At 44.6% G+C, this 26,711-nt stretch overlaps 2 protein-coding genes across 3 annotated transcripts in view; one reads left to right on the top strand and one right to left on the bottom strand.

Moving 5' to 3' along the window:
• Window positions 1-12,104, bottom strand: part of LOC113182981 (guanylate cyclase 2G-like) — a 64,840-nt gene extending 52,736 nt beyond the window's left edge. Inside the window, 10 exon segments of the mRNA XM_077799123.1 lie at window positions 918-1,082; window positions 2,410-2,518; window positions 2,521-2,559; window positions 2,562-2,703; window positions 2,706-2,751; window positions 2,753-2,787; window positions 4,383-4,551; window positions 4,553-4,720; window positions 9,606-9,799; window positions 12,012-12,104. Coding sequence (XP_077655249.1) covers window positions 918-1,082; window positions 2,410-2,518; window positions 2,521-2,559; window positions 2,562-2,703; window positions 2,706-2,751; window positions 2,753-2,787; window positions 4,383-4,551; window positions 4,553-4,720; window positions 9,606-9,799; window positions 12,012-12,104 — 1,160 coding nt within the window.
• A 4,388-nt stretch (window positions 12,105-16,492) lies between these two features.
• The window catches only part of Acsl5 (acyl-CoA synthetase long chain family member 5), a 41,237-nt gene continuing 31,018 nt past the window's right edge, over window positions 16,493-26,711 (top strand). Inside the window, exon 1 of one of the 2 annotated variants that reach the window (XM_026389123.2) lies at window positions 16,493-16,576. The gene's annotated coding sequence lies outside the window, so the exon portion shown is untranslated. The remainder of the gene's footprint in view (window positions 16,577-26,711) is intronic. The other variant, XM_026389124.2, reaches the window with a different exon arrangement.

The following is a 26,711-nucleotide window of genomic DNA, read 5'->3' on the forward strand; positions in this document are numbered from 1 at the left end:
CGATTATATAAAACAACCTCATTTTAGCAAGCAAACCTGTTGGGAAAAGCATACAGTGTGTCCATAGCTGAAGTCCAGTGGCATTTCTAGACTCTGCCTGCAGTATGGTGCGGTGCTTACACACAGAGACACCGAGGCCAGCCCACTGGGTGGAACAGTAGTCCTCCTGCATGCTAGTTGTATAGCCATTTCACCTCTCAGGAACTCAGTTTTCCCTTCTATAAAATGAGACTAAAAAGAGTACCTGCACCATAGGGTGGTTGTAAGCTGAAATGAATTCTAATATACCAAGCAGCCAGACACCTCACAAATACTCCATAAGACAGCTATGGGGTGAAGGGCAAAAGACTCAGTTTGGAACCCCAGCTATGCCACTTGGGAGTGCTGAGATCTTCTTAGGTAAGCTACCTTTCTTATCTAAGCCTTGGTTTTTCATCTGTAAGTCAGAGTGTTAATCGTGTCTTCTTTCCGAGGCTTTTGGAAACCTCAAGTGCAACAATGCATGTAATAGCTGCCTCATGGGGCTACTGGGAATATCAAGTTCAACAATGCATGCCAAGTGTGTAACAATACTCAAGACTCAATACCTGAGTGGGCCAGTATGTTGCTCTCTCCAGGCATTTATATGTGCTTCAAGGACACAGGAGGCGGCTGTGGAAGAATAAGAAACGAGAGCCACATGTGTTTGACAGACCTTTGGGAAGGTCCCACTTCCCTGATAGAAATGACAGTTCTTCAGCAGGTCCAGAAGCCAGGCTCCACACTGGCTCCTCCGGGCACAGCTTCTCACTGCCTCTACAAAGAACTCTGGGTACGTTCTTTCAGCTCAGTCCTAGTCTCCTCATCTCAAGATGAAGACTCGGGAGGGCCCACCTTCTAGGTGGTAGTATTTGGTGAACTAATACATCCTGGTTCACAGCAAGGACTCCATTCTCATTACCAGAGCCACTGAGTGCGGGTCAGCATCTACCTCCAACTGTGGCAAAATAATAAAGGCAAATTCTCCAGTGCTGAGTCCCAGGTTCTCTGCAGCCCGCAGAATAATTTTTGCATCCTCTGAGTTGCAGATAAAGATGATAACTGCAGGAAAGGAAGACAGAGTTGGTCAGCTGCATCATGCACGCGCGTGTGCATACACACACACACACACACACACACACACACACACACACACACCACTCTCTTTTGAAAGCCTAGCCTAAAGCCACTCCAAAGCAGACACAATCTTTTTCTTTCCTTAAGTGTGCTTCGGGAAATAGAAGCTCCTCAACTAGTCCCAGAATGTAGACTTCTTAAAACAAGCCTGCAACATACAACTCGGCAGCTGTTGCCTCATGGAAATTAGCCTTTGCTGCAGTTTCCACCCGTACAATGCACAAGTCCAAATGCGTTGAGATTATTTCTGTGAGTCAGTTTCTTTCATCTAATTGACTCAGAATATCAAAACAAAAGATCTTGTCAGTGACTCAGCAGCTTCACATTGGCTCAGAGGAGGTCACAGAGGACCTAGAATCCAGAACGTTCAGACTCTCTGGGCTGAAATGGGCGGGGGTGGGTGTAGCCATGGTATTCTCATTCCATGCAAGCGCATCATCATTTATTCTGGAGACACACAAATGAAGTAGTGGCTTATTTTTGAAATTAGGTCATTTATAATGTATTTGTCTGAGCTCCAGTCATGTGTCTGACAAGACACATGGAGACTGCAATGAGCCCGGCAAAGGATGGAAGAGCTCAAAGAAGCCTCTCATTAGTGGGGGAGGGGGAACAGCTCTGCATGGAACAGCAAGGGACAGCTGCTCTGAGGAGGTGGGCGCTGGACCCATCTGGAAAGCAAGAGGAATGCTGGGTGGGGTGTGGCATTGGGTGGCACTCTGGGGAGAAGGATAAGCAAATCCCACAGTCCCAAGGCCATAAGAGCTTAGTTTATTTGAAGATCAGAAAGGAGTCAGTGACCAACCCGTGCTAGGAAAGAGAGTCTTCTAAGCAGCACCACAAAAATATCTGCTGCCCTATGTTGACCTGCTGTCCAGATTCTGCACTGTTCCTGTGTCACATGTGACCTTTCTTAATCCCTGCCTTCCTAGAGGGGAGGTAGGATGGTGGTCTCCGTTTTACAGGTGAGGGATCTGAGGCACAGAGAGGTTAAGGAACTTCCCAGGAGCACACAGCTAGAAAGTGTCAGAGGCAGGAATCAAAGCTAAGTGCGTCTGTCTCCAGAGCCCATGCTCTGAACAGCTACCAAAGTCCAGGACCCGGCTTACCTGGAATATACTTCTAGAACTCACACTATAGCACCTGAGATTACACTTTAGGCAAAGTGAAGAGTTCTTAATTGTACTCAAAAACTTTGCCCAACCTATTTGATGCTCTGAATACAAGCAAAGGAAATCTCTTTCCTACTTTCCCCTGGCGACTGATGACATGCTTCTGAGATCCTCCTGAAGGAGGACTCGGTTACTGCTGGTGTGTCTCATGCTGCTGGCAGTGATGGTGAAATGGGATTTTAGTTCATCTCCACAACCCTCCATAGCTCATTCCCACTATCCCAGGAGGAGGCCCAGAGTGGCATCCAAACAACCCAATGTGTTTCCAACCTAGGTACGAGAGACCTAGGTTGGAAACCTTCAGAAAGGTACACCTTTTCTGAAGCACATCATCTTTTTCCTGCTTGGATAGCACAAGTGTCAACGCAAGTATCATACAAAAAAATGGCTCTTCAACTTGGCCATTGATCCAACAAAGTCAAACAGGGATCTTCCACTCAGAAGCCAGCAAACCAGCACCCTTGAAAGAAACTAAGAGGACATCTTTTCGCCATAGAGTTGATGCAACACTCAAACCTCAAAGTGAAGTATCTGCATAAACCTCAGATTCAGGAAGTCTGTGGGTGGACCCTCTCTTTTGGAATGTTGGAATGTCTTGGAATCAATTTGTAGATGCAATTCCTCAGAGGACGAGAGATATAAAGGCAAGAGTTAACTGACCACTCACTATGTGCAGAGAACTCTACCAAGATTTAGTATTTTATTTCAACTTTTTAAATATGAAAATAGAGATTCAGAGATCAGTTATACAGCCATCAAATCGTGCAGAAGCATTGAAACTCAGGCTATATGGTTCCAGAACCCATGTGCGTAGCTACTCAGTCACTCTTTCTTTCTTTTTGTTTTCTTCTTACACATTTTTCCTTAGGATCTCATAATTCACAAGGAACTTTGGAGAACTTGTTCTTAAAGGAGTTTATGGCCAAGTACAGGAACTAAGATATAGAAAAGATAGTTTAGAATTAAATATACCCTCCAAAATTTACAGACAATATATTTATAGGAGTTTGAAAAGTAATACATTACTTTTAATTAAGGAATTAGGGATATGGAGGGTGAGGGGGCTGCTGAAGAAAAGCCCCATGACACTTGAGGTTGACTTTGAAGAATGGGTAGACCTTGGACAACTAGAAATGTGTCAAGTGGGGAATTGCAGGAGACACCAAGATGCAGATTTAAACTTGAACTTAATTGTACAGCACCAACTACTGAGAATTCTACATACGGAGGGGAATGAGATTGTGAAGCTCCTTCCTATTCACCCTGCACATCAACATCTCTCAGATGTCATGATACCTGAGGACATCAACCCAGCTAATTCCATTAACCAAACACAAAGCATTCATTTTCCTTATTTGCTTGCTTGAGTTTAAAGCACTCTGTCATACTTCAGTCTTCCAAATACTTGCATCATCCCTGAATAGTTTATCACACACACCAGAGGAAAACCTGCTCAAACAATTGATAACTTTATATTTAAAACCAAGCCTCGCCAGGCATGGTATCCCACACCTGTAATCCCAATGGCTCAGGAGGCTGAGGCAGGAGGATCACAAGTTCAAAGCCAGCCTCAGCAATGGCGAGGCACTAAGCAACTCAGAGAGACACTGTCTCTAAATAAAATGCAAAATAGGGCTGGGGATATGGGTTAGTGGTCACGTGCCCCTGAGTTCAACCCCTAGTACCAAAAACAAAAACGAAAACAAAAAAACCACCACGCCTTGGTTTTCCTCTTAGTTTTTCCAAGCCATGTGTCTGACGACAGTGAATAAAGGTAGTCATAAACAACAGCACCAAGTTCCAACCATCAACAATCAGCAGGCAGAGTAAGAGCACATGAGAACTAACAATTGTTTATTTGAAAGGCTTTTTTAAAAAGAGAATGTTAACTGTTCTAATTACATCTAAAATAAAAAAATGGTTCCCAAGAACTACACAGCTATTGTTAAAATAACATGATCCTTGCCAAGAGATTATTCACGTCTATGCTGTAATCGTCAAGACTACCTCTTCCAATGGAAAGAGCTAAAGTTTGCAGTAGACAGTATACTGTACCTCTGCTGCTCCAGGGCATGCTGGTCCAAACAGGGCAGAAATGTGTCCTCCCCGGACCTGGTTGATAAAAAGAGCAAGGGACTCCTTGGCACTGCAGGTGGAGTTGGTGTAAGTGAACTCCCAGCTGAAGTTTCCCAGGCCCACTGGCTCTGAGTTGACCTTGTCCATGGCCTGCCCCCAGCCTCTGCACACTGCAGGGATGGGCGATGTTCCAGGGGGCATGGAAGCCCACAGTGATTTTGGCAGCTTCAAGGCAAGTCCCCAGCACACTGGCAAAGAGCATCAGTCCTAGTGTTAGGTGATCACCATGGCATTCAGACCCTAGCAGAGCACAGCTTCTGGTGGGGGATTGGGACCTGTCCTGAGAGTCCAGGATGGCATGTTACACTGCAGAACCCTGAGAGGCTCAGCCTCCTGGCCACTCGTTCCTGGAACCCATGTGATAGTGCAGAATCCCCTGAGGCCCACAACTTGCTTCCTCTCCAGTGCTGTTAATTAACAGATACCCCCTGCTTCTGAGTCTGTCCTAACAATTAGGAGCAGCAGTCTTTCACAAAGGCTGGAGCATGGAGTCAGCAAACTCAGGTCATTGATCCAGTGACACCACTGATAATCTTTGTGTTTGGGCAAGTGACATGACTTTTTGTCCCCCTCTACCAGTAAAATAAGAGTTATAGGACCCACCCAAATGTAGCCAGATGGCCTGTGCTAGTATTCTGTGTGACGTGGGTCATGTTACTTCCTCTCTCTGTGCCTTCCACTTGAGATCTATAAAATGGGGACAAACTATAATGAGGCCTTCCTCAAAGTGATATGGTAAGGATTAAAATAGCCGTCCAAATCTAGTCCTTGGTACAATGCCTATGCAAAGGGTCATTCATCAATGTAAGTTTGTGGATTTTACTTTTAAGAAATCACTGGGGATTGAACCCCAGGGGAGGAAGTCTCTTCCACTGAGCTACACCCCCAGACCTTTTTTTATGTTGAGACAGGGTCTTGCTAAGTTGACTAAATCAGCCTCAAACTTGTAATCCTCCTGCCTTAGCCTCCAAATCACCAGGATTACAGACGTGCACCACCATGCCTAGCTTCATCACTATTAGGTTTGATAATGGTTACGGTGGTAATGGTAATGATGGTGATGAAGGGGCGTAGCTAGTAGTAATGACAATTATTATCTCCTGCTGAAGCTATCTTATAGGGATATTTCCTAGAATGAGTGAGCTAATGTCTAAGAGATAATCCACTAACAAGCAGGCAGTCCATCTCCCTCACCTGAGCTTGAGGTCCCATGGATTGGATGAGTCTTAGCCCTCTATTTACATAGATCAGGGCAAGAAGCTGGGGGCAGCTCTTCATTGTCTGATGTGTGGCAGGAATGAAAGGTCTCTTGGGAGGTCACAGCCTCCCTCAGGTAAGATGGCCCAGCCATTAGCTAGGCACATCCACACCCATCTGGAGGGTTGAATTCCCACCTACCCCGGTCTCTTTTTCGGATCACTCTGATAGGAAAGGTGCTGGCATCCCATATCACCTCAGGATTAGGTGTTTTAATACCTAGTAAGCTTGCTGTGGTTCTCAAAACTTCATTGAGGAACTACTTATCCCAGTCTCTCCTGGTAGTCCAGATTCCAGAGCCCTGCTCCAGACCCTCTCAACCAGAATGTCTCGGGGTGGATCTGGGAATCTACTTTGATTAGATTCTTATCATCTATCACTAGACACTAAGGCCCGAGAAACCCTGATTATCTGAAGTGAGAGAAGGCAAGAAATAGCCAATAGCCATTCTCTATTTAACTTCTTTCAGTTACAAGACCCCCCCAGGTGGAATCCAGACCCTCAGCTCTGGCTCGTCTCAGAGGGAAATTCCTAAACCTGTGGAATATGGGGTTTACATTTCTCTAAAGCACATTTGCCATAATTGGTGCTTCCCTGAGCTTCGGTTTCTCTCTCTCCCTCCTCTACTAGGACAGCTTAGAGCAAAATCCTGAGTCCAAACACTCCCTCATCCTAATCACAGATAGAATACTGTGGATCTTTCTGGCTCAGATGTTTATCAGATTGTGAGACCTTGGGCGATCGGTTAAATCTGTGCCTCAGTTTCCTCCATTTCACCATGAGCGTAATAACACCCGCTCAGATGATGTCCAAAGATACCCTGAGATTACATAATTAGCAGAGTCCCTCACATTCGGTAGAAACTCAATAAGGGAGGGTTGTTAATGGGTGTGTCATTGGAAAGCCATGGTCTCAAACCTAGGATGCTAGAGATAATACATTGTTACACCCTTGGTGTCCCTTCTTCCCCTACCATACAAGCTTTTAAAATTTGTATTCCTACTCTGGATGATCTTTGATTCTTAGTGTTTTCCAACTGCCTTTCTGATGAGAATTTTTGAAGCCAGGAACAGCGTGTGTCTCTTGGAGTTGCAGATCTTGGAGTTGCATTGGGCCTTTAAGCACACAGATTAATATTAATTGTAATAAGCATTTTGTATTCTCAAATGCTTACAAGTGAGCATGGCCAAAGCAGAAGAAAATATCAATGATGTTCAATGTTGGTGTGAGAATTCAAGAAACAGAGGTAAACTGCTAGTAGGATTGATGATAGCAGTTTTTCAATACACATTCACAAACCCTAAGAATATGTGTATCTTTGACTCAGAAATTCTAATTTTGAGGGTCTCTCCTAAACAAATAAGATCATATGATCGTATAGAATCAAATTTTATTTCTAACACTCAGGTATTAGCCACAAACTAATATCTTCATAGCCAATAGTAGTGGCTTGGTTAAACAATATGTAACAATTCTGTATAATTGAATATCACACAGTCATTAAAATGTTATTTTAGGGGATGGGAATCATGGGAGTGGGGTATTTTATTTGCTTTAATTTTATAGATATATTTTTTTGTCTTAATGTCTTTGCTCTAAGGAAGAAATTGAATGTTTTGATTAAAAATAAACCCTACAGACTTGCACTTGTGGAGTAAAATCAAAGGGAGTTAAACTCAATTCCTTAATTAAGCCTTAGGTCCTCAGGTCTGGAGCACCCCATGCTGATCTGGGTTCTCCTGCTTCTAGACACCTGGTTTACCTCTGTGGGCCCTAATCGTGCTCTGCTGAGCTCAGTCCCTTCCACTCCCCCCTGCCCCCACCTTGCCCTCAGAGGAGAAGGGAGACAGAAATGGAGCAGTTCAGGTAATGGTCATCCTCTGCTGGAAACTGTTGCCATAGTTACAGGCCCAATTTGTGCAATTCGCTTGATCGGCTGGAGTGGAAATGCCTGAGGTTAAAACCAGGCTAGGGGGAGTCGTAGGACTGTGGCTGCCAGAGGGTCTTGCTGTTCTCCACTTCTCTTCTCCAGTCTTCTTCCCTTCTGGGAAATTCTTATGCTTACAAATTGCCAATACCACAGTGGTTGATGGAAGAGGCCGTGTTGTTTCATCCGAGGATACTTCGGAACAAACGTAGCCTGAGCTTGGCCAGCGGAGGTTCAGAGGTGGCTCCTTTGTCAGTGAGCTAGGCCTTTGCTACCTAGCTACTGGGTTCAGGGAGGGCTCTCTGGCTGATTTATGCTTTCCTGAATGCGGACCAGCTTAGGCCATAAACCAGGTCTAGGGCCAGCTGTTCGGCATCCAGACCAGATAAGATTAGCAGTTACCAGGATAATAGGCCTCCAAGCTGCCCAACCTCTCTTCCTGCTGACCCCTGGCCTCCCTTTGTAAATCAGTGGCCTGATCATAGTGGAAACCTGGCAGTTAAATGAACTGGAGAAGGTGAGAGGCAGAAAAAGATGTGTGGCCTACTTGGACTGAGACAAGATACACTAAGAGGACTCTGTAATGGTCCAAGGAAGAGGCAAAGGTAACCAGCACACCCTTTCATCTCCTGGTGTGTTCTGGGGAAAGACATGGTCCCCCCAGCTCTCCTGAGTCAATGAGACAGTATTGAGCCTCAATTTCCTTGACAGTTAAGTGGGGAAGGACAGAGGACATGGACCTCTAACCTTACCAGCTTCTTGCCCTAAGATACTAGGATCTGGGTAGATTCCCAACTAAGTACTATCAGGTGTCAGACTGGGATGGATAACAGCAAATTTCCTAACAGGAGCGCTCCTGAAGGTAGAGCACATCTTGCACTCACCATTCCAGAAATAAAAGCAGGTAAAAGTGGCTATTGCCTGGCAGGGTGTGAACTCAGACTTTGCTGTTGTGTCTTCTTGCAAATACTTGTTCACAGTCTCTGAAAATGAGGCTTCCACTCAGCAAGGGTTCCAGAAGCCTTAGGAAGTGGAATAAAGCCTGAATTGGGAAGTCGGCAGCAAAATGAATCCTCAGGATTCAAAGCCTGCTCCTTTAGGTAACCACAGGCACATACTACTCCTGGAAAACACTGATCTTAGCTGACTGATAAGGTCAGGTCATGTTTCTACAAGGACCTATGCATGGGGTAGAGAATCCCTTCCTCCTAGGGACCCCACCTGTCTCCTGTATATTTCAACCATCTGATGTTTACCCTGTGCTTCTCACACCTATTCAAGGAATGAGCCTTTGAAACCTGAGCAGGTGCTCTTGAAAATCTGGGTCTTGTAGTCAATACTTTCAACACAAGTTTCTCCTGGCAAGCTAAACCTGGAGTTTGCTAGGTTGGTCTGGTCTAAATGTTAGCTTTCTTAATATTTACTTCATGGTCCTGTGTTTTGTTTGTTTGTTTTGTTGTTTTGAGTTCTGGGGACTGAATCCAGGAGCACTTAACTACTGAGTCACATCTCCAGTCCTTTTTATTTTGAGACAGGATCTTGCTGAGGGTCTAGTTAAGTTGCTGAGTCTGGCCTTGAACTTGCAATCCTCTTGCTTCAGCCTCCCAAGTTGCTGGGATTACAGGTGTGCAGGCTTACTTTGCAGTTTTGCTCCTATCTCTCTGATAACTGTTCCTCTCCTCTCACATGAAACTCTAGCATGAAGAGCAAAATCTTTCAGAAGGTAGAAGGGAGGAGAGGTGGATGCCTGCTCTAGGTACTTGGTATTCAAAGATACTTAGTGATTGATAGTGATGTAATTACTTTCCAAGCCACTTTCCATACAATTTAGGTTTTCCTAGAATTCCTTTGTTCTTACAGTGGCACAAATACTGAGCAAATAGAATATATCCTGTACATCAGCCTCTTGTGATGCTATACTTTTGTCCATCTGTGCCTGTGAGTGATCTGTGTGTCACCCGGAGTGGCCTTTGGCCTTTCTCTCTAGTGGGCAGCTATCTGGAGTGGGGCAGGATGTCCCTTCTGACTCCTCCACCCTCTTCAGCTTCTTGTCTGGAGACACCAGAGGCCCTCCCACTTCCTGGTATTTCCTCTCTGCTTGTGTGAAAGGCTCCCGGCTAGCTCTCCAGCCCAGTGCTGAGGGCAGCTCTCCCTGGGGAACCAAGGCCAAAAAGCAGAGATGATATTCTTAGAGGCTTGGGGAGGAGCGAGGTGTTGCCATCCCCTCAAAATGTGCACGTTCCTGCCTCCTGCCGGGAGCCGCTGCTTTCCAGTGCCTGGGCTGTAGGAGGCAGTGCAGCAGAAAGGATGGCAGCTCAGGTTTTGAAATGAGGCTGAAGCTGGCTTGGACAGTTATTGTCTAAATCCCACTTTCCTCATTTGCAATTACCCTGATGACCCTATGTGAGCATCAAACGGAGTAGTAGACGTAGAACACACAACCTGGTGCATGGCATGGGGTGACAGTCAATGAGCAGCAGCAGTTCTATAATAAGGGCCTGGTATTAGGAACTCTGTGGGATGGACGCTCTGTTAACCCAAAGGAACAAATTGCTGCTGCCCTGGTGACCAGAGGAACAGGTAAAAGACTTCACAGCCACAGGTTCCTGAAGATGCCCAGAAATTATAGCATCTAAAATATACTTAAATTAATTATACATATATATACACACACATATATGTAACTGTCATGTATAAATGTGTATATATAACTGTCATAATACCTGTGTGTGTGTGTGTGTGTGTGTGTGTGTGTGTGTGTATAAAATCTGTGAAACATCAGGTGGGATGGTAAGCTCTGGCTGGTCACTGGAAAGAAAAAATTTACCTGGGGCAGCTATAATATGCTTGTCACTCCACTGGGTAATACTACCTTGCACTTATATTTTATAAATCAAAGGACTCTTGTCTTCCAAATCATCATTGCCCAAACAAAAATAGAAAACATTCTGGCAGATGCATTTAAAAGAGTAAAAGGAGCAATGGGATTACTACCTACTATATCCTAATTATTGTCTCAATCTGTAATCGATTTTTTTCAAATTGAGTTTTTATGTTATTGAGTCTCCACTGAGACTCCAAGATTTGGTATTTTTGCACTTAAACACATCTCGATTCAGTCTTGCCTCATTTCAAGTGCTCAGGAGCCATATGTGGCTAGTGGTAATGGTACTGTATCATGCAGATCTAAATCTTCACTCTCTGAGCTGCTTTGAATCCCTGGCAATACTGAAGTTTCCTATGGGGGCTGTTGAAGGTTCTGAGAATTGAATTAGTTTGATGCTTCTCTTGAGACCTTTACACTTTCCATCTGATTCTTCTAGTTTGATTCACAGATAAAATTCTATGCATTATCCTGTCCAACCTGGTGTTTTAAAACGTGTATACATTGTAGAATAGTTCAATCCACTAACAAATGCATTAACTCACATAGTTACCACTTTGGTGATAGGAACAATTGGCATCCATTGTGCATTTATCAGAAGTACAGTATGTCGTCATAAGCTGTAGTCAAGATGCTATACGATAGATCTCTTGCACTTCTCTCTCTCATCTAGCTGTGTGTCTTTGGACCAACATCTCCCCTCCTCTGCTCCCTGCTCAACGTTTTAAAATTGTATATATAAATGAGGTCCTGCAGTTGATCTTTCTGTGCCTGGCTTATTTTCAGTTAATACGATGTCCTCCAGGTTCATCTGTGTTGTCACAAATGACAGGATTTGGTTCTTATGGCCAAATAGTATTCCATTGCATATCTGCAGCACATGTTCTTATCCATTTGTTTGGTGATGGACACTTATGTTGTGGCCATATCTTGGCTCTTGTGAATAATGTTGCAAAGCAGAGGAGTGGAAATGATGTCTCCTCTGCATGCTGATTTCATTTCCTTTAGATACATACCCAGATGCAGGATTGCTGGATCTTGCCCTTGGGAAGCTCTTACTGATAATGGAACAAGTCACCTGTGTCATATATTCCAATCTTGTTCACACCAGGACACTGAGAATTATAATATCACATGACATAATGAAAACCTTAGATGAGACTGTCCATGAATTCACCTAGCCACCCTTAATGTGAAAGTACATCAGTATCTCTTGGCCCACCCACGTGCCATGGCTCACCAGTTGAGAAGCTCAGCTTTAAGACTGCAAGGCATTTGCTCTGTGTGTGTGTGTGTGTGTGTGTGTGTGGTGTGTCTCCACACACATGCACGTTGGGAAAGCAGAGGTGTGTGGCTGAGGTTGGGGGAAACGTTTTATTGCAATCTGTGCAAATATCATTCTTGTAAACTAAGTGCATATGCTTGGGTAACACTTCCTTCCCACAGAGAATGAGTAAGAGTAGCTCAAGAACATGCATACCTGCGCTATCACTGTCAGTGAGTGAGAGAAATGAGCAGCTACAGAACTGAGCTGTGGAGTCAGCTTCCCCCTCGAGCTCTGTGAAACTCCCATAGTTCCTGGTTGCCAACAATGGAGCTGTAGGCACTACTAAGAAGAAAGACCTGGGAATGGAGAGATTTCTTAGCAAGAACATGTGGTGCATTGGCCCCTCCAGTTGGGTGAAGCAAGGGTTTTATGTGGGAAATGAGCTCAGCACAGGAAGGCTGCCCAGGCCAATGGGAAACCTTTCTAAGGAGGGGGATTCTTCAAAGGAGAGGGAAGGCTGCTATTGTTCCACCTTTGGCATTGGGTCCATATGGCTAGTATTGGACCCTTATTCCTTAGAGCAAGCAGTTTTAATTTTCTTGAAGAGACAAATGAAAACTCTAAAGATAAATGCATATATAAATACACACGATCGCAAGGAGGTCATGGGGTAGAGGGTGCTTAATCATGGATTTGTGCTTGGACTCTGGACCCCAGACTACCTGAGCTCAATGTCTGACCCCGAGACTGCCAACTGTTAGCCTGTACCTTGGGCGAGTTCCTTGGCCTCTTCTTCCAAGAAAAGTTTGTCCTCTTCTTCCAAAGAGCAGCAATAAATTGTCCCTAGGGTTGCTGTGAGATTAAATGAGATATTGCAGACAAGTCTCTTGGCACAGGGATGCCACCATTATGGTAAGCTCTCACTATCACGATCATCTAGAAAGCCTTCAGAGGACCTGGCATGAGAACCTTTGATTGCTACCCCAGAAGCTGTACTTTGAATGCCATTAGCTTTTTGAAATACCAGAGAACCAGGAAGAGGATGGAATTTTGATGATCAGTTATGGCACCCTTGTTGAGAGAGAGTTCAAGGAACTTTGCCCCTTCCTTTCCATATCTCAGTGGAAGGATAAGCGTCGGAGTCAGCCCTGCCATGTGGGAAGCTAAAGGTCAGTTCACGGCAGTGTTACTTTTACCCACTTCATGTGGTTACAACCTCTGCCCTGATGTTCAGCAAACCCCAGGGAGGGCCATCTCACCTCCTCTCTTTCTGATCCATCATTGCTGAGTTAACATGAAGAGATTCTAGGGCTCTGCTTCTCCTTCCTCTTGGGCCACACTGCCTGACGTGGATCAGCCGTCAACACAGCCTTGAATCCTTCCTAAATCAGTGTCCCCCACACCCCATGTCCCAGCTACTACGATGTCTTGTGCTCTCCCTTTTCTCGTCCCAGCTCTCTTCTCTGTCCTCACCTGCAATGATCCCCATCATTTTTTTTTTTTGTTCTGTAATCTGAATCCAATGAAAAAACTCTAAAGCAGAGAATCTAGAGGTTTAAGGTGAATCCTTTAGATTCCTAGGGTGGATTCTTAAGGAGAAATTTCATTTTCCTTTATAATGACCTCATTGGTTCAGCCTTTTCTAGAATCTGGAAATTGCCTCTAAAACTCTAAAATTTGTTTTTTTGTTTTTTTTTTGGGGGGGGGGGGCGGGTTGCCTCTAAAATCTTTAAATAACACTAGGATTTATTCTCCCAGCCTGCTCTGTAACAACTCTACTCCATAAAGAATGTCACTTCTGGGGGAACAAGATAAAAATCACTTGCTTTTCCAAAATAGCCTGGAATTATCAAGAAATTATCCTTGACCCTACCACCCTTACCACCACCATCCCCCCATTACCAAGTTATAGGATTTCTGAAGAGTGACAGAACCTCACTGGGCTTCTACTTTCTCATTTTCACAATCTGTAACCACCATCTGATTGAGTGTGATGCCTTTCTCAGGGCCTGGCTCCCACCAGCCACTGAAGGTTTGGCTGTTGAAGGTATTGTCCCCACTAACACCTCACAGGTGTGCTGAGAGTCTGGCAGAGTTTAATGAACTGGAAGGAGCTGTGTGGTGTATGTAACTCAGCTTGCTTATATTGTCTGTCTTTCCCTGCTTTCAAAACCTATAGGAAACCTGTTTTTTTGTTTTGTTTTGTTTTGTTTTTGGATTCTAAAGATCTGCCAGCCCCTATTGCAAGAGGTATCTTGGCTACCTCCAGGCTATGTTACAAGACTCTGGAATGTGAGCCTCTAGTATTCTGGAACCATTGTGTGTGGAATGTGGCTCAAGGGGGAGAGGATGTACTGCCTTTCCAAACAGGTTACCGTAGGAGGGTGTCAGAATGGAGGCTGTTGGTCAGACACCCCACACCTCAGGCACATCACTTGCAAATGACCTAAGAAAAAGGAGGCTTGCACTTTTTAGAGGTTATAGAATGCTCAAATTGAAAGGGAATTAAAAAAAAATTATTGGATTCTAAATATACATAATTGGGGGAAAGGAGGGAGGAACCAAGCATGTGATGGAATACGTGGCTTTTGAAGAGAAGCACTGCAGGACACAATGGCCTATGGAACCGAGGCACAGCCTGCTGGGACGCTGCAGACCTGGGCTCAGGACTCGCCTCTCCCACTGTCAGTGCAGCACTGCAGCCAACTGCTTCACCTTTAGGAGTCTTGGGTACCCTTAAGAATGAAGTGAAGACTGTTAGGTCAAGTGACATGCCTGACACCCATACCCACCTAGTCGTGATACTATATGGCTTTGGTTTATATTTACATAGAGGAGAAACAGGTCCTTGAATGACTGTACTTCTTGCTGGTGCCAAATCATTACTCTGGGACTCAGCCGCTGACTGGCCTCAATAGCACCCCTCTCCTTCAGCATATAATAAATTCCACTGTACGTCAAGTTGTCCTCTCAACTACAGGGTCACCATAGCCAAGTCTACCCCAAACACAATCCCTTTTGACATTTCAGTAGTTGGGCCCATTTAAAGCAGAGTAGCAGCGTGGAACAATGATGCTCCTGGTGGGGCCCCAGTGTGGCCCCCAGAATAACCATACCCTCTTACCTGGCATTGTTTGAAATGCAGATTCTCAGGCCCTGACTCAAACCTGCTGAACCAGAAACTGGCACCAGCCTAGCAAACTTTGTTGTAACAAGCCCTCCCGGGCACTGTGACACTCACTGCAGTTTGGGAGCCACTGGCTTGGCGCATCTTGCTCCATAGAAAATATGGTGCCAGAAAGTGTCTGGGGGTTGTGACTTTACACAACCTGGCAACAGTCCAATCCAGTGGTGCTCAGGCCCCCAGTGCCCATAGAACTTCATTATCTTCAGTCACTTCTTAGAAGCCCTTTCCTTTTTGGTACGAGGGTCTGGGGTGACCTTTGACAGTAATGCACTGGAGAGCTGAATAATCTGGCCTAAGACCTTTGTGTTCATATGCTAGTCACTCCTTGCAGGAGTACACAGGAAGTGGTATCGTCTTCTGACTTAGATATTGGCCACCTGACCAAAGATAGTAAGAGGAAACCTATTGCAGCGCCCTCCGAATTTCTGCAGGCCTGGTACACAAAGAGTGCTCAGGCTTTGGAGGCCTGCAGGGGGTTAGATGTACAGTGATCAACAGGGCAGCACCATAGAGGGACAAAGGCACCTCAGTGGTTGTAGCTCCTCATCAGGGACTGGATTGACTACTACCTGGTTGTGTGATTTCAGTGACTTCTTGTACCTGAAAGACCTCACTGACCACCTGTATAAGAGAGGGTGCACATGGTCTGCAGGGATTATTTCATCTCCAGGCGGTGTTTCTGTTTTGTATGGATGCCTTGTGATCCTAATGACTTTGGATTTGAGACTAGTGACTAGTGACTTCCACATGGAAAAAGGAAGAAGGATAAACTACAGCATGAGGTGACAGCTATGCCACTTCATCCAGTGGCATTGCTAGGCCATGGGTGGTACAGTCTGTGCCCACAATTCTGTGCTCTCACACTGAAACTTGTCTCCCAGTCTTCACAAGAGACTTCAGACTGACTCAGCTTATTTGGTTGCCTCGCAGATGTTCTCATCCTGCAGAGGACACTAGTCCCTCTAGGAAAAGGCTGATCTCCAAATGCAGACCTCTGCTCAGTCTGAATCTTAATAGTCTGAATCTTAATGGTAAAGCTGGAGCCAATTCAAGTGGCTTCTCTATTTTCTCTTACCCTAAACTCAAGGAGTATTTTTTTCCTCTTGTGATCTAGACCTTCCTCTTCCTATCTCATTCCCAAAGATTGTACCAGAAAAGCAAATGCAAAGCCTTGTTCACATCCCCCTCTTCCCCCAGAGTATGGGCTTTGCAAAAAGGTATGTCTTGTTCAACTTTAGCTTTCTGAGCTGAAGGCTGTCATCTTCTTCTTCTTCTTTTTTTTTTTTTTCCTCTTAAGTCCATTGCATAACAATTCCTTGTTTTAACCGTTTGCCAAATTCTGCACTTCTGCCAGAAGTTACTACGAGTGTTTGAACAGGTAACTTCTACCTTTGGACCTCTGTTGCAACAGGTTCAAAGGTTCCAGGGAGTTTGTTGGACACTCTCAGGACAGGATACTCTGGCTTCAGATGTGACCCAGTCCCTGGAGCCGTGGAAAGAAAAGGGGCGGCTGAATGTGGTGCTGAACCAAGATAGCCAGCTGTGATTGGGAGCGTTTCCTGGACCCGGGAAGGCAGAGTATTCCTACAAGGTAAGCTGGAACAATCCTACCTGCTCTGTTTTATGTCTCTGAGGTAGTGAGGCTGCAGGGGATGTGGGGGAAGAAGATGGGACATGTGTCCATTCTCAGTGTAAGACTCTTTTATCATGTGAAATTGCATTCAGTTGAGTAGTCATCTCTGCTGACTTGTGTGGAAAGCAAAGAAATAAAAATCAATTAGAAAGGGGCAGAGACATCATGCGAGCAGCAGAAAGAATTGGAAGGGAACGTTAATTCCAGTAAGTGCACTAAAAGAGAATTAAAGCCTTTAGAGGTTAAAGACAAAACCAGGATGTGGGTTTCTTCATCTTCCATTCAGAAATTTCTGTCCCTGCCTGAGTAGAAGGGCTATTCGCCCAACTGCTGATGTTAGAGATTCTCATTTGGAGGGGAGAAAGAGAAGGGACTCTTTGCAGACATTCTATTAAGTACAGGGGACCATCCTAAGGATGGTAAAATAGGTAGCCTGTAAGGTCAATGGTGCCATCCCCATTTCATAGGCAGATTAAACATTTCTGGGTAGTGAGGTGGCACAGCCTGGGCCACACAGCCAGGAGGTGGTGTGGCTTGGACTTGAGTCCTCATCTATCTGTCTCTGTAGCCTGCTCCACGATGCAGAGTTCTCGGGTGTTGTCAAAACCTTCTTCTCTAGAATCTCCAGAGTATCACTCCTGTGTACAGAGGATTGGCTAGGAACACAGTGCTGATGAGACTCTGGAGAAACACAGACCTTTCTGAACTTGAGCATTCCATTTTGGAGGAGATCAATTTTGTTTTTTTAATAAGGGCTTTTTCTTCTGCTGACCCTGAGTCCTGCCTCTGGATGGTAAAGGAAGACAGGCCTGGAGAGGAGCTCAGTGGTATCAGTGACTGAGGACTGACATTCACTCTGCTGTCCACTGCGCTCCTCTGGAGGAATCTGAGCTCCTGAAACTTAAGGCCAAATATTCCTCCAAGACAAAATGCCGGCAGACTGTCCTTCATCTTTCTCTCCTGTCCAAAAGGGGTTCCCGCAAGGCCAAGGGGCCAGACCTTATATTCTCTGAGATTGTAGCACGGAGCACCCTGGATTTTTCATCTGGGGCTTTAAGAACCTCCTCTCTGTTGAGAGTAAAAAAAAAAAAAAAAAAATCTAATCTAGCTTTAGTGTAGAGCAGGCTCCCACTGAACTTCCTGTGAGCCTTCCTGGAAGGATCAAGGCTGTGAAAAATGCTGCTTAATTCTGCAGTGTCTGTAAGGTCCCGTGGGGTGAGCAGGTGGGAAGGGATAGGGGAGCTTATTTCTGCTCCCACATCTGGGGATGGCAGCTCTGCTACCACAGCCTTAAGCAAATCAAAGGAGACTGCTACACAGCCTGGTAATACTGGGGAGTCAGAGAGGCGGCCAAGTGCACTTTTCACTTAAATTTGGAGGTGCAAGAGGCTGAGCCGATGTGTCAGAGGAAAAGGAACCATGTCAACTGAGTGGCTCCTTGCCCCCGTCATTCTTGCCTTGCTTGTTTATTTTGCAGGTTTTGTGGGAACAGCTTTGGGGACAGAGGCCAGCAACTCTGGGGTCTGGAGAGAGGGGTAACTTGGAGCAAGGGGTGACACCGTCTGGGGATGGATCTGCGGGGCGGAGATGCCTGAAGCTGGACTTTTCTGTCTTGCAAATTTAGCAGGGACAACGTCACCTCCGCCTCTCTGACACTCTGTCGTCTGGGGGCACCTCCAATCGTTTTAATTTGGCTTTTCTGCCTTAGTTGAGAGACAGTCTCACGGGGGACAGGGTGGATTGCGTTGATGCAAGCTGGCTTTGTTTCAGCCCTGAGGGGCTGGGGTTAAAGGCTTTGAAGACGAGCCAGGGTAACTTTGGCGGCTCGGCTCCTCTCCTCCTGCTCAGAAAGCTTCCACTTTCAGTTGTGAAAGAAAAACCAGGAAGTGAAGTCCCGAGCACGTTAGAAAGCCGGCCATGGCCCCACGCAGAACGGCTCGGGACAGGGCAGACCTGGGGGTGCTCTGAGCCAGGCTGCCTGCCTGCATGGACGCTCTGAAGCCTCCCTGTCCCTGGAGGAACCAGGGCTGAGGGAACAGGACAGGAGGAAATTGGACCCAGGAAGCCCCGTTCGCTGGAAGCACTAAGACATTCAGCCCTTCACAGGGTAAGGGGGACATCTAGGGGTGTGATCAGCAAGGGGTCCTGCGAGCATGTGGCAGGGGCATCCTGGCCCCCAACTCCAGCAAGGCAGCTTGGGCTCTGGGCTTGCTCTGTCCCACGTGCTTAGCACGCTCTCTTTAAGCCGTCTGTTTTCAGGAGGGGCGAGGGGAAGGGGAGTGGGGGGCATGGACGAGACTTCCTCCTGCCCCTCTTTTGGTGGGCCTGAGCATCGGGCATGTCTCCCCTGTGGCGGGCTGGGGTCACCCTCATTTTTCATCAGTCTTTGACTCCCTCTGATGGTTGGAGCCGATGAATGGGACTACTGAGATGGAAGAGACTGATGGCAGTTTCTGAACGAAGCTGGATTTCTTTTCAGGGGTAGGACTACAGGTTAGACCTAAGATGAACTAGAAGGATCTTCAGGGAGTGAGTATTAGGAAGGGGCTTTGCAGTTAGACCTTAGTTACCCTCTGTGGATATCAACCTGAAAACCCCAACATGTAGCTGGTTGGTATTCTATAAACAGAAGCACAGTGTTAAAAAGTAAAGAAAATAAATTATAACATATAATGAAAAATAAAATAAAATAATAAAAGGCTAATTTAGTATTAAAAAATAAAAGTGAAATAATTGATTTTGCTTGATCCCTCCCTCTATATTCTAGCATGGAGTCACTCTGGGGTGGGTCCCCTCTCAGTGACAGATATTTGAGTATCACTTCTGGGCTTGGCATAGTGAAAGGAATAGTACCTAGATAGTGGTTGGTATGTGGTCAGGTGCGGATGGTAGGGTTGCTAGCAAAATTCCGAGGAGGCAGGCCCCAGATAAACATGCAGATCAATTTTTAAAAGCAAAAAGGAACATTATCCAGATCAAATCAAATGTTTTAGCTAAGCATTTGGCTAGGTCCTGACCAAAAAGAGTCTTCTCCAAGATCACATCATAATTTTCCAGGGCAAAGACACCTCCAATATCAGCAAAGCATTTTCTACCTAAATACTATACATGCAGTGGAGTCACAGGTACCCAGTAGGTACACATACAGGCAATGTTTTGAGATGGATTGTCTAACCATATTTATGGTTTAAAAAGTAAAATGGTTCAGAGAGATGAAGCAACTTCCCTAAGGTCACATAGCAAGCTAGTTATCAAACTGTAACAGGCAAACTGATGCTAAAACATTGTTCTTTATCTGCTCACATACAAGGTTATCCTTCCTTCATATTTCCTAGCAATTTTAATTTTTAAAAAATTTTCATGTGTGGTGACCTGGACACATTTACTCACATATTTGTTAAGTGTTTCAAGCTGACATTTTTTTTTAGAACCGTAAATATTACAACAACCATTCATCCAACATTTTCTATGAGCAGCACCATACTTAGTGTTCTATGGGGTCTTTATCTTTTGATCTTCAAAACTGTCCTGTGAAGTAGATACTTTATGTCCTAGGTGAGGAAAATGGGGCTTAGAAACAGACTCACACTTTGGCTCAGTTGGAGGTGGAATTTGAACTCTGGCTCATTTTGTTCCAAAAGTGACCTGCACCTTGATTACTAATGAGCCTAGTTTAATGACAGGCTGAAGAATAAGAATCTGGAAGAAATAAATCTTTTGAAATCCTCTCATCTTAAGTCTATAGAGACAGAAAGTAGACTGGGCAGGGAGGGAGGAATGGAGAATGGAGAGTGACTGCTTATTGGTACAGGGTTTCCTTTTGGGGTGATGAAGATACTGTGGAACTAGATGATGTGGTGGTTGCCCCAGATTGTGAATGTACTAAATCCACTGAACTGTTCACCTTAAAATGGTTGATTTTGTTGTTGTTGTTATGTAAATTAGAAAGAAAGAAATGAAGGAAGGAAAAAATAGAGGGAAGGAGGAAGAAAACAGTCCCCTTTTGGGCAGGTGAGTTCCCAAACAAGGACTTGGCGATTTTTTAGAAACCTAGCATGCAATGCCTGCCCTGTCTGTCTCATAGGCCTGGCCAGCAGAAGTTGGGTGCAGCCAGAGATGACTCTTGGCCTGGCCGTACCCTGATCAGCAAGGCTGGCTCCAGCCGCCCAGGCAGCCATTAGGGTTCTCCGGATATTCCACTGCAAAAGCGTCCAGGTCTGTTTTTTCTTTCCGTAACCTCACACCCTGTCATCGGAAATGGACTGTCTCATTTGCTCTTCCCTCTGGCACAGGCCTGGCACTTCCTGGGTTCTTGATTCCTGATGGTTGAATCAATGAGTTTTTGGAGTTTGGAAGGACAGACAACCCACATACAGCAGTTACAGACCACGGTGTCAACCCTCTGAGCTGACCATCGTAGATCTCTTGTTCTTCTTTGGGTTGATCTATTCTAAGAGCCATGGGGTTTGAGTGGCTTGTGGGAGGATGCAGGAAAGGGAGGAAGGCGTGGCTCAGAGATAGGCCATGGCTCCTCCAAATAGAAGTGTTCTGTTTAAATAGAAATGAGGAGTTGTTTAGACCTTTGCATGTAAGTGGAGTGACGACCATGCTCCTCTCTTAACTTCCGGAACATCTTCATAACAGAATATCTGATATCTACAAGCACTTGACAGTTAAGGTAAATGGAAGAGGGAAAAGAAAGCTCCTCTTTACTGAGGACTAACCACGTGCTTGATAATATACCAGACACTATACACACAGTATCCCCTCTGTGTACCATTGAGGGACACTGATGCTCAGTGACATCGAGTAACTATCCCCAAGTTCACGCACCTGGTAAGTGATAGAACTATGGCTCTGGTATCTGGAGAGGTGATGACCTTGACAGTTTGCCTCTGGAAAAGAGAATATTTGCACTAAACTCACTGCTTATACTTTGAGTAGTGATACTTGACCATTGGTCTGGCCCAACTAGCATTTGAACAGATTCTGTAGAGAATCGAGGGGGAAAGGCCTCTTTTATAACCTCTTGTCTCATTCAGTCTTTACCCTGGCAGAGCTGACGGGGACCTAGCACTTTGTCCAGCCTATCTTTTTACAGACCCTCTTATCAAATTCAGGGGACCTGTGATACTGGATCTCCTTGCCTTGGATCTCTCATAATCTGCTTGGTCAGCAAGAGGTCTGAGATGCCCTTTGGGGGTGTTCAACTGGACAAGGTTTTCCTCAGGGTGGGGCTGTTGGACTGTGGTTGGTTTGAAGTACAGTGGTGGATCAAGGTTGGTTGTGTCAAACTGAAAGCCAGAGGGACTTGTCACTTCCTATCATCACCCCATGGGTGGCTCCACCCCTATGCTAATGGCCTGAGTGGAGAGACCCTGGGTATTTGACTTAACCAGGGATGAATTAGTAAATATCACTCAGCTCAATTGGCCAACACTTGGCTCCCTCAAGTGTCTTGGTGTTTGCAATTCAAACTGACTCCAGGGTACAATGACCTCACCAGGCCTCAGATACTGTCTCATTCATTCATCCTTCTTGGGGGCTTCTTCTTTTTTTCTTTATCCCTTTCAACTGCAGACAGACCCTCCACCTCCATTAGAAATAACTCTTCACCAAATTTCCCACGTTTCTTCCGTTCATGCCTCTAGCCACATCTGAGTGCTTCCCTTCCTGTCCACCTTGGTTCAACCAACTCAGTGGGATGCCTGGTCTCTCCACAAAGGTGGATAAGACACCGACTACAGTTGGGAAAGATGATTTGGTGATAGTGATGCTGGTTGACATGGGTGTGATCATCATCTTGGATTGCGCCTGGAAAAGAGCCCGTTGGCTATAAAGCCAGGAGGTTGAGGACCACTCACCCTTGTGGCTTTAGCATCCCATACAGCTATCTTAATCTACTCCCGCCTACATTAACCTCTCCCTTCTTCAAACTCATAAGCTCATCCCACACACTGATCCATCCTGGAAGTGTATTTCCTGTTAAGATAGATCCAGAAGCCCCCAGAGTCAGGAGCTGTATATTCTGTCTGTCCCTCAACATGTGGCATAGTGCTGAACAGATAAATCCGAGATATTTGTTTGCCTGGTTGCATAAGTACATTGAAAGGGCAGAAGGTACATACGCCTCGTCACACACATATTTCTCAAGTCTACCGAGGGCTGCACAAACTGAGGTACATCCCACAGAGCACTCATCTCCAAATATTGTGACTGCCTGGAAATTGACATTATCTCCTGTGAGACTAGGGACTCCAAGTGTGCTTTCTCTAAGCTGCGCATGCTGCCTGGCACGTAGTAGGTGCTCTCATGCCCAAGTGCATGCATTGTTGAGTGACCTCACTTAGGTAGAGCAGCTTAGTGTAGACCCTACTGGTGTGAAGCCCCTGTCTGTGGCATTCCTGAGGGAGATTCGGCTGTGTCCCCCTCTGAGTGTAGGAGCACATTGTGTTCCTTGTGGGATTGAGTTCTGCGACCAGTTTCCTCTAATGCGCTCCCCTCCCTGGTTGCCTTTCTCTGAACTTTTGCCAGTGGTAAGCAAAGGGAGGAGGTGACGCAGTGACCTTGGGTTCCCACTGTACCTGGGGCTTTAGGCTAGGTGACTTGGAATCCAGAAGCTAGGACACCCTCCCTGCTCAAGGGTTCACAGCACAGGGAGGCCTGTTGTCACAGAGGTGTCCACAGAATCACAGGACGCCTCGATGAGATCCAAACCCGAGGAAGATCTCATCCGGCTTCATCTTTCACAACCCTCCTGTGCTCTAGTTCCTGTCGCTTTTCCTGTGCAACTCAGCAGTAGAGAGATCGCCCATGGCTGTCTGGAGTTCCTGAATGATTCATTATGGAGTGTCCGCTTGCAGCCAGGGAACCATCCCAAACTTAAATCTCACCCCTTCTCTGCCACTGTCTTCCGAATTGGAGCTGTTGGGCTCAGCCTAGCAATTGGGCTAGAAGAGAGAGATGCGGGAGGTTAATCACTTAGCTTTTCAATTTTCCTTTTAATTATTTAAACAATCAGAGTGAATTTCTCCATGGTATGGAAATTACTGCTCAGCTACCCACTAGGGTTTTAACAGGGCTCCCTTTGGTATTGCTGTCTTCCTGCTCTGCCTGCAAGTGGAGTCTTTGTAGAAATGACAAGGAGGCCATTATCCCATCTGCCTGGGGACATGCTTGTCCCACAGGATGTGTGTGCTTCAGAGAAGGCTGGGAACCAGGGCCCTGGGTGAAGAGAGCAAACCTGTGCCTCATCACCTGATTAACATGTGGTGGTGGCCTAAGTGCCCAGGCACTGGTGAGTGGTTGGGAAGGTACAATCTATAGGTTCAAAGGTCAGGATGTTACACCAGCTTCTGTTCTCAGCTACTTGGAGTTAATGTCGAAAGATGCATGTTCAGGGCCCCTTTGACCCTATGACTCAAGCTTCACCTTTGCTCTGGTTCCTTATCTGCTAGAGAAATGAATGAAAAAGCTTTCCACCCCCAGAGCTGCTGTTCAGGCTGGATTGCTGCAGCTGGGATGTATTTTACACAACAGCTTGAGCACTTGGAAAGGTTGTATGTGGACTGTGGTGTGGGTCATGGTTCACATCAAATGCACCAACCAAGGTGGTGGAACTTTCTAAGTGATCTGTCTGAGTCAGAGGTAAGATAATATGGAGTTGAATTTATTATGGGTTGGTAAACAAAACATATTTCAGATTAAACAAGAATGAATATCAAGAGTTACTTTGATACTATCAAGAGTTACTTTTGCTAATAAGACCTTCTCGTAACTCCCTAATGAAAGCTCACCTACCTGCTATGTCTCCAGTCCTTACTCTACCTTATTGCTGCTGTCCCATAATTCTCAAATAATAGAACTGGGGTTCAAGCTTGTTGTCAATCTTCTCCGTAGAAGATAATCCCATGCGGGCTGGCTTTTCACGGCTGTATTTTAGGCTCCAGGAATGATGCCTGATACACAGTCAAGCTCTTTTATATCTTTTGATCGAATACCCCAAACTTTCTGGAAAATACATTCCTGATTTCTCTTCTTCCTTTTTTCTTTTCCTATGAGGATTATCCCTTCAGAAACACAAATGCATTCATGATTCATCACAATTGAGAGCATAACTGTATACAGTTGTCCACATATTTTTCCTTCCTACTTGGCAATAGATCCTGGAGCTCTTCTTCTATCAGTACATATAAATCAATTTGCCTGCCAAGACTTCCATTATGTAGAAGGGTTATAATTTATTTGGTTTCCCACCTACAGGCAGGCTTTTCTAGGCCCTTGCAATTCCCAATAATCCTAGAGCTTTAATGATGACAAATGTCATAGCTAAGACCTGAGACCAGCTGTTATGTGTAGTTCTAAGCACTTCACACATACACGCATTCCTTAAGTCATAGTGGTGGCTTTATGAGGAAGATTTTATTATGGCCAGTTTGCAGATGAGAAACTACAGAGGTTAGGATATTTACCATTGGTTACCAGTAAGATGGTCAAGAAGGGTTTGAGCCCAACTCAAGAGCCTACATCCTTAACAATATTTTATATTTGGCACATGATGCATTTTACAGAGCTGATGTCTTTCTACAGGATGAATTGATGGTAGAATCATTATGTTGTAGGGCATGCATTCTTAATTGTGGTAGAGGCCAATGGGTACATCTCTAAGTGGCTGCACCACATTTATTATTCCCCAGTTAACATTGCACTGTTTCATCTCTGCTAATCTAATGGATAGGGTAAAGGCATTTCATTGAAATTTGCATTTTTAAAAACTGTAAGCAAATTTGAATGTCTTTCCCTAATTTTAAGTAGCTGGTTTTTGTTGTTGTTGTTGTTGTTTTTGTTTTTTTTTTTTACTTTCTGTTGATACCTTCTGCCTCTGTTTTATTGGATTATATTTTGTTTAAATTGACATCTAAGCATTCCTTACTAAGGAAATTAGCTTTTTTGCCTTTCTGGAACATTTGATATTTTTCCCAGTTCATCTTTTGACCTTATATCTGGTATCTTTTCTGCAAGGCAAATATTTTTAAAAACTCTTTGGTAATTAAACTCGCCAACATTTCCACTTCTAGAGTTTAGCTTTTATGTCTGTCTTGAATCTTCCCATACCAACATTATGAAAAAAAAAACCTTTTTCTCTGTTTTTTTGACCCCAAATATTTTTACAGTTTTTGTTGTTTTATATTTAAGTCTTTGATCCATCTCCCGCTTATGTTTGTTGCAGAAGTTAAGACCAAAAAAATTTTAATTTATTTTCTCTCTGAATGATTGGCCAGTTGTCTCCATACATTTATTGTAAGGGATTTTTTTAAAAATTCAAAATGTAATTTGGTATATGGTAATAGTATCTACTAGGTGTACTTCAGGATTATCTTGCTAAATAGATTTGTCTATTCATGACCAATAGAAGTTTTTATATCTCTATAATAAATATGCAAATCAGGTGATGTTTGCTCATTTGCTACCTTCCAATTTCTATTATTTATTTTGACTCTCTTTGTTTCATTTTTCTTGGTGAATATCAGACTTAATTTTTTTTTGTGTGTTCCCAAGAAAATCCTATTGGTATAAATAAGAGTTACATCAAGTGTATGGGAGATGGGATGTGACTATTTCAGGTATGCCCTTCCATTTTTTCAAGCATTGTCATAGTTGCTTCAAATCTCAAGTTTTTTTTTAATATAGGTTTTATACATTTGTTCTTATATACACTAATACGAACAGCATCTTTTCCATGATTTTCCAATGAGTTATTTGTATGAAATAGAGAAAAGCTATTGACTTCCTGAGTGCTAGTTTCAGCACCTGGCCACCTTATTGAATTATCTCAGTCATTATACAAACAACATTAATTGCGCCTTATTTCCTTCTGGGGTTTTATCGGTTGCTTTGTTGTTATTTGATTTTATATTTGAAGTGGAATATGTGCCCACAGATTTTCATCTCAGCTCTGACTGAATGTTGAGCTGTTTTCGATTTTTGAATGCTTTTAAATAGCCTGGGTATCTCTGATTCTCTTTCTTCGGGAATAAGAAAGAAATTCTGAGCAGGCTTTCTCTGACTTCATTTTGTGAAAAAGGATTACTGT

The sequence above is a fragment of the Urocitellus parryii genome, chromosome 5, assembly GCF_045843805.1.
Source record: "Urocitellus parryii isolate mUroPar1 chromosome 5, mUroPar1.hap1, whole genome shotgun sequence".
Taxonomy (NCBI): Eukaryota; Metazoa; Chordata; class Mammalia; order Rodentia; family Sciuridae; genus Urocitellus; species Urocitellus parryii.